A 10,521-nucleotide genomic window follows, 5' to 3' on the forward strand; every position below is an offset into this window, starting at 1 on the left:
CGGAGTATAAGGAGCACATTAACCCACTGCCTACACGCAGAGACTCACATTGCACCCAATCGAGGAACGCATTTACACCTGTTACTCAAGGGCTCAGAAAATTTTCAACTGTCATCTACCTTATTTTGGTCCCGTGGAGCATGCAAGTCCTCGGAAAGGGTGTAACTAACGACCCCATTTTATAGATGGGGAAACTGAGGCTGAAACAGAGCCGAGTAACTAGGGGTCCTGGTTGCATGATAGGCCCTGGGTGCCTTCCCATATCTATGACCTTGGACAGGTCACTTTTCCTCTCTGGACCATCTGAGAAAAGGACAAGGATGGGGGCGGGGAAGCGGGGGAGATCTCCGAGTTCAGGCGGTGGCAAAGCCAGGACACCCCTCCCCCCCAGCTCCCAGTCCAGCGTACAGTCCCGCGGGGCGGTCAGAGTGGTACAGGCGTCAGGTCCCAGCCCGTCCTTCTGTTTGCGCGCCCACAGACGAAGGAATTCATCTTCTCGGAGCTGCTGGCCAACCTGTACTCGTGCGGGGACCAGAACACGCTGATGGAGGAGTCGGCGGAGCAGGCGCAGCGGCGAGACGAGATGCTGCGCATGTACCACGCGCTGAAGGAGGCGCTCAGCATCATCGGCGACATCAACACGACCACTGTCAGCACGCCCATGCCCCCGCCCGTGGACGACTCCTGGCTGCAGGTGCAGAGCGTACCGGCCGGACGCAGGTACCAGGGCCGGCCCCCACGGCCCCAAAGCCCCCCAGCCCGGGGCCCGCGGGAGGAGGGCCGGGACCGGGCAGTGGCGCGCCCGCGTCACCGGAACGGCTCCCACCTGGAGCAGGGGGCGGGGCTTTAGAAATGGGCGGTGCTTATTGCGGGGCGGGGCTTGCCGTGGAGCGCTGGCTGCGGGGCTGGGTGGAGCTGGAACTTTGGAGCCACCGGAGGCGGGGCTTAAACTCCGGGAACAAGTAGGGCGCGGCGGGGTGGGGCTTCCGCGCATGGGCGTGACCGGCGCTGGGCTGGGGCGGGGCCTCAGGGTGGGGCGGAGCTGCTCATCTCTCCCCTCCGTATCTTCCGCGCCCTGTCGCCCGCAGGTCACCCACGTCCAGCCCCACGCCGCAGCGCCGAGCCCCCGCCGTGCCCCCAGCCCGGCCCGGGTCGCGGGGCCCTGCTCCTGGGCCTCCGCCTGCTGGGTCCGCCCTGGGGGGGGCGCCCCCCGTGCCCTCCAGGCCGGGGGCTTCCCCTGACCCCTTCGGCCCTCCCCCCCAGGTGCCCTCGCGCCCCAACCGCGCCCCACCCGGGGTCCCCAGGTGAGTAGGGGCGGAATACGGTGGGAGAGGCCACCGGGCGGGCGTAGCCAGGAGGGAGGTGTGGCCAGAGCCGGCCCTCTCCATCCAGGGCGCTCGGACCGTGGGTGCCGGAGCCACCGGACGTGTGGCTGAGGGCTGGCGGAGCCTGCCCCCCAGGGAGCGCTGAGTCCCGGAGGTGGTCCTTTCTGGGGAGGGGGCCGTGGGACCCATCCCACCTGCCCCCTTCTTCCCAGCACTTGCATGGCGCTTCCCTCCCTTTTCACTTCTCTCTCCCACACATTGCATTCCTCCTCCTTTCTCCTCGCTCTCCTCCGTTTTCCATTCAGCCCTCAACTTCTCTCTCCCAGCCACTAGTGACCTACCTCAGGTCTGGGGATCTCTAAACCCAGATCCCCTCCAGATGTGGAGTTTTTCACTACACTCAGGGCTACTCTGAGTCCTGACTCTTTGAGCTGTCCCAGGGGTTGTCTGGCCTCTGGCCCACAGGAACAGAGGCCAGGCTGTGACTGATCAGCAAGGTGTGTGATGTGTGTGTGGGCGTGCACACGAGTGTGAGTGTAAGAATGGCATCCAGGCATGGGCTAGGACACGGAGCAGCTGGGAAAGGGGACTGGGAACCATGGGACAGTCTAATGGCTTTCTTCTTTGGCCCTGTCTCTGGCCCTGCCTGGCCTGGGCCAACGTGGTGGGTGTTGGGGCAGGAAAGGGTGAAGGCTGCCCCATCCCCAGAGATTTCCAAGGAAAAGGCTTCTACTTCATCCCTTGGATTTGCCTTCTTGATTCATGACCCTTTTTCAAGGAAGCTCATTCTGATGTCTCAGTCCCTGTTTCCACTGGCCACGTTCCTTGAGGAAGAACACATCAGACCAATAGCCTCCACTTGTGTTTCCAGATGGCTGGAGGGTAGGGCCTAGCCTTCATGGGTCTAGCCTCTGTGAACCCCAAATGAAGCAGAGAGGGGACTTGTTTCCACGGTGATCTGATGACCAAAGCAGGTGGGGTAAAGCAGGTAGCGTGGTGTTGGTCAAGAACACGGGATTGGAGTCCAGAGGTTCATCCTGGGCTTTAGGCAAGTGACTTTCCCTTCCAGGGCCTCAGTTTCCCTTCTACCACATGATATTTAACATTCTGCCTTTCTCCCAGGGTTGGTGTGAGGATCAAGGGAGACAGTGACTGTAGAGAAGCTTCATGCATTGCAAATGTGGCTATAGGAGCACTTTGCTAACTTCCCTTGTGAGTGCAGATTCTTAAGGGTATTCGACACGCCCAGGGCTGTGCTGAGGGGTGACATATGGGAAGAGGAAGATTTGGCGCCTGCTCTAACCCCAGTCTTGCTAACGCACAGGAAAAGCTTGGCAAGTCCCAGCCCTGCCTCGGGGAAGAGAACAGTCTGGGAAGCTTTAAGACAGATTGACCTGGGGGAGGTCTGGGGGCTGATTGAGATAAGGCTCAGGTGATGAGGAGTCAGGGACATCTGGGTACGGAGCGGCGGTGCGGGCGAAGGTTTAGCGTGGGATGCATTGAGGAGAGCCGCTGGTGAGAGAAGAATGCAGATAGAAGGAGGAAGAATAAGAGAAGGTTGCCCTGTTCGGTGGGGCAGGCTGCAGAACCTTAAAAGTTCACAGAAGACTTTGTCTTCTTGGGACTCAATGCTGTGGGGACTAGGGAGCCATGGAAGGTTCTCGGGCAGAGAAATGGCAGCTGGACCCTAAGAAAGCAAGACCCGTCCCTTATGGAGCATTGCAGGTGGCCCTCTGAGCACGCCGGGCACGAGTGTGCAGGGAGCTGGTGCAAATGCATCCTGTGTATGGGCGAGCTTCTGTGTTGTGACTCAGCCCACGCGTGTGCTTCAATGTGCCGAGTGGCAGCATGCCCCGGGTCCGTGCTGCACGTGCCGGCCAGTGAGGGTGCTGGGCAGCGGGAGGTGGGGGAGGTGTGTGCGTGTTGTTTGGGGGCATGTGTGTCAGTGTGTGCATGCGGGGCCGTGGGGCCTCCCAGCATGTGTGTGCACGCCCGGGCGTGTGCGTGTGCGTGACCCCACCCCCAGGCCTGCCCCGTCCATGTGTGTGAACTGCCATGTTGATTTCGTGCTGTCTTTCAGAATCACTATCAGTGACCCCTGAGGAGCGTCAGCCACGGTAGGTGCATACATGCCTCTCTGCCTGCTGCATGAACCGTGCGTCTACCCCCTGCTGCACCAGCTCCACACTGGGGGGCGCACCGGGGACCTCAGAGCCAGGCTCCAATCCCTCTCCCTTCTGCAGCTCCAGACTTATTCTTTCCTCTTTCTGTCCTCGCTGCCAGCTGGCTCTCTCACCTCCCTCTCAGCGAGCCTCGGGACTCAGTGCCACTGCTCAGGACCTCCATGGCTGAGCCTGGGGAGCTCTTGGGACAGGCTCCGCGCCCAAGCTGGCAGACACGGGTGCTCTCGGGAGCCATCAGAGGGCAGAGAGCTCATGGTTTATGGTGTAGAAGCAGGGAACTCGTAGGGGGTTGTGCGTGGGGCTGGACTCAGACAGCCAGAGGCCTTGGAACTTCGTCCTGGGGGTGCCACACTCATTCCCCAATCTGAGCCGTGCTGTTGGGAGCCAGAGCCGTGATAGGGCAGAGGAGGTCAGGGCCGCACCTGCTCTCTCGTGCCAGCAGCTGAGGAGCCATCTGGGGGCGAAGGCTCTGGTCAGTTGCTGTTTTCGGAAAGTCGGAGGGCCCTGTCCACAGCTCACCGGCGAGGCAGGGTCATGCAGGCCATCTCCCTCCCTCCTTGGTATTGTCATGCCTGTGAAGGCATGACAAACGACTGTGTCCTCAACCCCAGATGAAGCGCCGCAGCCAGCTCACGGGCTCATGGGCCTGGGGCCTGGTGCTCCTGGGGTGACCTACACTTTTCAGCCAAGGGGACGCCAATGTCCACCGACCTAGGCGAGTCAGCTTCTCTGAGTCCCACCCTGGCTGGGCCGCACAGTGGCCCAGCGACCCACCTGCCACTCTGTCCCTGCTGCTGACTCTTGCTCTTCTGCTTTTCCCCAGCAGGAAGGGCCCAGCCTCACCTACGCGACCTGTGGTCCCCCGACCAGCTGAGGCTCCCCTCTTAGACTTATAAGCCTGTGGCCGTTGGCATCCGGCTTGCCTGACCTCCCTGCCTCCCCAGGGTCCCTTCTGAGGACTCCGGGCTTTCTGTCCACCCAGAGGGGCCTCCAGTGCCCCCTCCAGCCATCCTTTTAGCTTTGCCCTCCTGGTTCAAACAGTGTTCTTTCTCCTCCTGTCTCTCTCCATGAAGACTGGTGGCTGTGGCCTGGGGTTCGCGGCCCCACACTCCGAGGCTAGGGATGGCCCCGGGCCAGTACGTTGCAAGACAGGGGGGGCCGGAAAAGAGGGAAGGCAGGGGGCCCCGAGCATGTGCCTGGAGCTGTGGGTGCACTGCCTGGTGGTGTATGAGAGACCGGCGTGCGTGGCAAGGGGAGGGCCGCCCCGGCCTCCCCCCACCAGACCCCTGGGAAGCTGTGGCCCCCACCCACCTCCAATTCCTCCCGCCTTCCCTTTCTCTCTCCTCCATTCCAGAACCCTCGCCCCCACCCTCAGCTTCGTCTTCTCCCCCTGCCCACCCACCGCTCCTGCCCCGCCGGTCTTGGCTGCCCTTGCCTTACCACTTCTCTCCCTCCTTCTCTCCGTTCTCTCTTTGCTTTCTCTCCAACTGCCAGCCGATCGGGTCAGGCAAGTCCATCCCGTCCTGAGAGCCCCAGGCCCCCCTTCGACCTCTAACCAGATCCCTCTATTCCTCGGAGACCTCCCTTTCCAAGCCTGCCTGGATGGCTGTTCTGTGACTTGACAGTGGCTCCCCAGCCCCAAAGCCCCCCCTTCATCTGTGACTTAGTCTGTTGTAGTGGTGAGCTGACACATCCAGGCGTGATGTTGGTGAAAACTTGTGCCCCTCTGTGGTATTGCTCCTACCCCATTCTATAAATAACTATAAATACTCATATATATATATACACACACACACACACACACACACATATATGGCCGCCACAGCCTCGCCTCTAGTGTTGGGAATCAGTCACCATGCTGTCCTTGAGGAGTCTTGTGGCCCAATTACCAGGGAACACGGTCACCCTGACATCCCCCTCTCCAACGTGTGCCACCTCTGATGAGCCTCCCTGTCATGCCCGGCCTGTGGACAGCCACTTTTCCGTCCCTCCCCCGCTCGAGCCCGGGGGCGCTGTCCTGGCAGCTGTGTGGCTGTCTTCCACCGGTCTTGCTGTCTTTTGGCTGAGAATAAAACCCATTTCTGGACGATGGGAAACTGCCCTCTGCCGGCTTGTGTTCTTTGTGGAGTTCAGGGGAAGGGGAAGACTTAAACACTGGGATGCAGGGGTGGGGAAGGGGCCAGCCATTGCTAGGGTGCTGTAAGGAGTGGCGAGAAAAGGCCCCACCCTTTGCAAGGCCTACTGGGAAAGCACCTGGGAGTTCAGGGGTTCTCATCCTGGGAAGCCTGCTCTGCCCACTAGGGGTCAGGGGCACCGACTCGGCCTGGAGGGAGGATTGGGGGCACTGGCACGCACTGTGGAGGGACAGGACAACAGGCCCCCAGAGGGGCAGGGTGATGGGCCAGAAACTGCCCGCACTGGAAGGCAGCACTCCTGCGGGCTGGGACCCTGTTTTCTCTCGCCAGGATTAGATGAGGCCTCGGGGTCTCTGAGCCTCTGGGCCATTAGGACAGGAATGCCCCCTTAGAGTCCCAGCACAGGGCCCCTGGGATCCCCCAGGCTTCCCCAAGCAGCATGGGGGTGACAGGCCTGGCCCAGGTCTAACAGCTCCATTCAGGCTCGGACATACTGGGGCTTCTCACAATCCAGAAGCCTGCCCTCTGCTGGCAGGATCTGCTCCCTGTTCCGTGCCCACAGCACAGAGCCCAGCACCTAGTGGCCAGGACTGGAAACAGACGCACACAAGGCCAAGCAGTATGGCTAAATCCATTTATTTCGAAATAAAAAGCAAACAGGAGTCGAATCACCAGGGCAGAACCCCGTCCCCGCCTCCTTCTTCTGTCTTCCTCTGTCCTATGCTATCAATAAATAAGTTTCCCCGTTCCCCAATATTTAATAGAACTTCCTCCCCATTTGCCAGCTCCAACCTCTGCTATGATACAGGGGGCTGCCTGATCCCCAGAATATACAAAATGTTACATGAGTACGGTATGTACACTGAGGAGGGAGCCCACCCCGCCACCAGCTTATGCCTTTGCCTGGCCTCAGAGAGGCCTGGGAGAGTGCTGCCCAGTTGTCTCGCCGGACAGGGGGGCACTTGTGCCCCAAAGTGCCTCTGAATAGAGGATGCGTGAGCCCCTCTGAATGAAGGACTGCTCAGTGGGGGTGAGGAGGTCACCAGGGAGCCCCTGCTCCCCAAGAGAGGGAGCCTCCTAAATAAACTATATATTTATTGAGCCTCTGGCTCTTTGTTTTTCTGGAACCATGAATAGTCCAGATATAAAGGTACAGCGCTTGCCAAGGTGGCAAGGGGGTCTGTACCTATTTGTCTCCCCCCATTAGGGGGCTTATCATACCCCTTTAGGGGTCCTATCTTGCTAGTGTAGGGACAAAAGGGTGCTTGGGAAGGAATGAGAGGGTGGCAGGGACAGGGTGGGGGCAGAGCCCCCGGCCCCATTTCTTCAGCTTTTGCTTGTTGGTGACGGGCTCCTAGACCACCATGATCTTCACCTCGTCGTTGTCATCAGCCCGGTAGAAGAAGGGGATGCAGGGGTTGTTGCCCAAGCCTGGGCGTTTCTGGGGGTTCTGGATCTCACGCAACAGCTGTATGATCTGCTGTGCGGTGGGGTTCTCGAGGGCACTTGGGCCCTGCAGGGCCTCTCCCTGGGGAGGTGCCGCATTATCGTTGTCGGTGAGGCTCACCTCTCGAAGATCTTTGGGGGGAGAGAGAGGCAGGGCTCTGAGTGCTGTGCGAGCTCTTCCCACCGCCCCCCCAACCCACCCGCCCCCGAGGGCTCTACTCACCCCCTTGGCCATTGGCATCGCCAAGCTCTTGGGCTGGGGGTGCTGCAGTGGGCTCCCCAGCAGGGTTCTGGGCAGGGGCCAGGACCTTGCCCTGCCATTCGCCGCGCTGTACCAGGCGGAGCACCAGCTCCTGCAGCTCCAGCAGTTTGACCTGGAGGGAGAGGCGCTGAGCCCCCGTGCACCCCACCCCTGCCCCGCACCACTCCCAGGGACGCTCGGGGCCCCCACCTTCATTTCCTCCTTGTCTTGAGCCAGCCGGTTAATGTACTCTTCCTTCTCCCGGTGGCGCTCCTTGAGCACTGCCCTCTGACTTTGGTAAAGGGCGATATACTCTCCTGCGGGCGGGCGGGCAGACGCACGACGCTCAGGCTCTCGGCCCCATCGCAGAGCTGCGCCCCCGCCCCGGCCCGGGCACTGGCCTCCCGCTCACCAATAGTGTCCGTCTCTCCAGAAAGCTGGATGCAGCGATGCTCCAGCTCCTCCACCCGCTCCTGCAGATCCGCTTTCTCCCGCATGAGCCCCGTGAAGCGGTTCTGCGGCCAGAGCAGCGGGGTCAGGGCCGGGCCGCCCGCCCTCCACCCCCCCCCCCCCTCCGCCCCGGGCCAAGCGCGCGGAGACTGGCTCACCTGCAGCTTGTCCATGGCCGCCTGCAGGGTCCGGTGGGTCTCCCCAGGCACACTGCCATCCCCGCTCCCGGGGGCCGGGGCCTCCTCCTCTGGTGCAGGCGGGCCCGGGGCCGCCAGGCGAGCCAGGCGCCGGCAGCGCAGCTTCTGCTCCTTCAGCTGCTGGCGCAGCCGTGCCCGCTCCTCCTCGGCGCTGGCTAAGGCCGAGTTAAAATACGCCACCTGCGGGCAAGACGTGCGCGTGTGCTCTTGTGGGGTGCTCCAGGTGGGCAGAGGGGCAGAGGGGAGCTCCTCCTCTCCCGGCCTCAGCAGGCACGCCTGTGGCTCAAGGATGGTTCAGTGGCTGACCACTGGCTCCCAGGGGTGAGGGGGTCATAAGAAATCGAGGGAGGCAAACCCAGAGGTAAGAAGGATGGGGGGGACCACAGAGGGAAGCAGGAAGGGGCGACAGGGAAGGAAGGGGTGACGACGGGGCTCCGCTCACCATGGCCTCTGGGCTCTCCAGGCCCTCCGGCATGCTCGGCTTTGGCCGGGCAGCCTCCTCGTCCTTCTCCTCACTGTCCAGCTCGTCTCCTGTCAGGGCAGCCGGGGAGGGTCCTCAGACGACCCAACAGGGGAGGTGGAGCGGGCCAGGGAGAGCGACCTGGGGCCCGGCCCCGCCCTGCCCCGTGCGACCTCGGGCCAGCAGCCCGTCCCCCAAGCAGGAGGAGTCGCCGTCCTAAAGGTCCCTCCGCACTCAGCTCCGTGCTGCTCAAAGTCGCCCTCCTCCTGGGCTCTGTCCTCTTCCCCCGGGCACTCCCACTTACCTTCCCCAGGCACAGCCATGAGGCTCAGCTGGGCCTGGAGCTGCTGGTTCTGCTGGGTGGCAGCTTCCAGGCGTCCCTGAGGGGCCAGCAAAGAGTGAGAAGGGACCCAGGCGGCAGGCCCTCCCCTCGGGGCCCGGCACGCGAAGCCCCTCACCTGGGTCTCCTCTAACTCCTGGCGGGCCTTCTCGGCCTCCGCCTTGACCTGCACATCCTCGTGCTGCAGGCGGTCCATGAGCTTTGTCTGCAGCAGGACCTGCTTGTGCAGCATCTCCTTGTCCAAAGCCAGCTGCTGGTAGGCCGCCACGTGCTGCTGGTAGGCCACCAGGTACTGCTGCAGGTGGCCCACGTACTGGTCTCGCTGCTGCTGCAGGCTCTCAGCCTCCCGGCTCTTCAGCTCCACCTGCGGAAGACCCTGGCATCAGGCCGGTGGGGGACTCGGGGCCCAGGCTGGGGAGGGTGGGCATGGGGGGGTCCAGGCTGGGGAGGGTGGGCATGGGGCGGGGGGAGCTCTGCCGTCTGCCTGGTCTGCCTGGGCCCCTGGCTCCGGCGCTCCAGGACCGGAAGTGGCGGCCCCCCTGCCCAGAGCCCCACACTTCATGACCACCTTCTGTCTCAACTTTAGTGGGAGGTCAAAGCACTTGACAGGCAATGCTTCTCCCTTAATCCTCAACACCTCCGGGAGCGAAATGCTCATCTCCCTCTTAGACTAAGGACACCGAGGCTGAGACATGGGAAGGGAACAGTGACCAGTGGAGCTGGGGGCAGCATCCAGGGCTGAATCCGAGAAGCTGCCCACGGCACGCCATCTCTTGCCCTCCGGCGAGGGGCTCGAGGTCTCCAGCCCGGGCGATGACCCTCGGCCCCCAGAGCTACCCGCTTCGTAAAGTCAGACAGCAGGGCGCGACAAGGAGCCTGCGCCACAGGCAGGCGGGGAAGGGACCCCGGCGCCAAGTGCCTCCCCTCCCCCACCCCCAGGCCGAGCCGCCTGTCCCGGCCAAGCCTCCCACCCTCCAGGCGGGTGCCTGTGCCCCTGGCTTCCTCAGCGGGCGCGGGGGTTACCGTGTCCTTCAGCTTCCCCAGCTGCTCCTGCAGCTGGCCCAGCTTCTTGGCCAGCTCCTGCTTGACGTGCTGCTCCGACTGCAGCGCGGTCGTGACCTCCATGTTCTCGTTGGACTGGACGGAGAGGAGGGGTCAGCGGCCACCCGGTGCGGCTGGAGACCCCAGGATGTGCTGTCCGCCTCCCACAGCCCAGGGAAGGGTGGCGGCAGGTGGGAAAGTCCCTTGCCCCCACTCCTCTGCCTCCACGGGGACCGTGTCACATGGGGTCCATAGCCGCCCACCCCATTTTACAGACAGGGAGACAGAGGCCCAGGGGGGTTAAGTGTCTCGCCCCGCACTTGGACTTGGCCAGGGGGGAAGGGCCGCGCACCAGCCGCACGAAGCCGTTCTGCAGCTCGGCCAGCTGCTCCTTGAGCTCTCGGTTCTGGGAGAGCGCGCGGCTGATGGTGGTGCGGTCGTTCTGCATGGTCTCTAGAATCTGCTTGCGCTCCTCTGCCTGCTCCCCCCAACACTCGGCAGCGCGCTCCAGCTCCAGCAGCCGCTGCTCCTGCTCCTGGTTCAGGCGGCTCAGACCCTCGTTGTCCTTCACCTGGGCCTGCAGCTGCCCCGCCAGGATCTCCAGTTCCTTCTGTAGTTGCTCGGCCTCCGCCTGCAGCCGCTGCTCCTCCTCCGAGGGCCCGGCTGGGGGCTCCAGGGCTGGAGGCACCACTGGGGGGGGGGG

The 10,521-nt window shown here is 62.8% G+C and overlaps 2 protein-coding genes across 6 annotated transcripts in view; one reads left to right on the forward strand and one right to left on the reverse strand.

The window, feature by feature from the left end:
• The window catches only part of DNM1 (dynamin 1), a 49,606-nt gene extending 43,998 nt beyond the window's left edge, over positions 1-5,608 (forward strand). The window contains exon 23 of the mRNA XM_040631975.1: positions 5,003-5,608. Within this exon, the coding sequence (XP_040487909.1) occupies positions 5,003-5,063 (61 nt within the window). The 3' untranslated portion in view covers positions 5,064-5,608. The remainder of the gene's footprint in view (positions 1-5,002) is intronic.
• A 655-nt stretch (positions 5,609-6,263) lies between these two features.
• The window catches only part of GOLGA2 (golgin A2), a 16,341-nt gene continuing 12,083 nt past the window's right edge, over positions 6,264-10,521 (reverse strand). For all 5 annotated transcript variants that reach the window (XM_040631973.1, XM_040631970.1, XM_040631972.1 and 2 more), the window contains 10 exons: positions 10,171-10,508; positions 9,801-9,914; positions 8,896-9,141; positions 8,742-8,817; positions 8,420-8,508; positions 7,939-8,157; positions 7,743-7,845; positions 7,541-7,647; positions 7,313-7,463; positions 6,264-7,221 (listed from right to left, as the gene is read on the reverse strand). In XM_040631973.1, coding sequence (XP_040487907.1) covers positions 6,998-7,221; positions 7,313-7,463; positions 7,541-7,647; positions 7,743-7,845; positions 7,939-8,157; positions 8,420-8,508; positions 8,742-8,817; positions 8,896-9,141; positions 9,801-9,914; positions 10,171-10,508 — 1,667 coding nt within the window. In that variant the 3' untranslated portion in view covers positions 6,264-6,997. The remainder of the gene's footprint in view (positions 7,222-7,312; positions 7,464-7,540; positions 7,648-7,742; positions 7,846-7,938; positions 8,158-8,419; positions 8,509-8,741; positions 8,818-8,895; positions 9,142-9,800; positions 9,915-10,170; positions 10,509-10,521) is intronic.

The sequence above is a fragment of the Ursus maritimus genome, unplaced genomic scaffold, assembly GCF_017311325.1.
Source record: "Ursus maritimus isolate PB19 unplaced genomic scaffold, ASM1731132v1 scaffold_17, whole genome shotgun sequence".
NCBI classification, from domain to species: domain Eukaryota; kingdom Metazoa; phylum Chordata; class Mammalia; order Carnivora; family Ursidae; genus Ursus; species Ursus maritimus.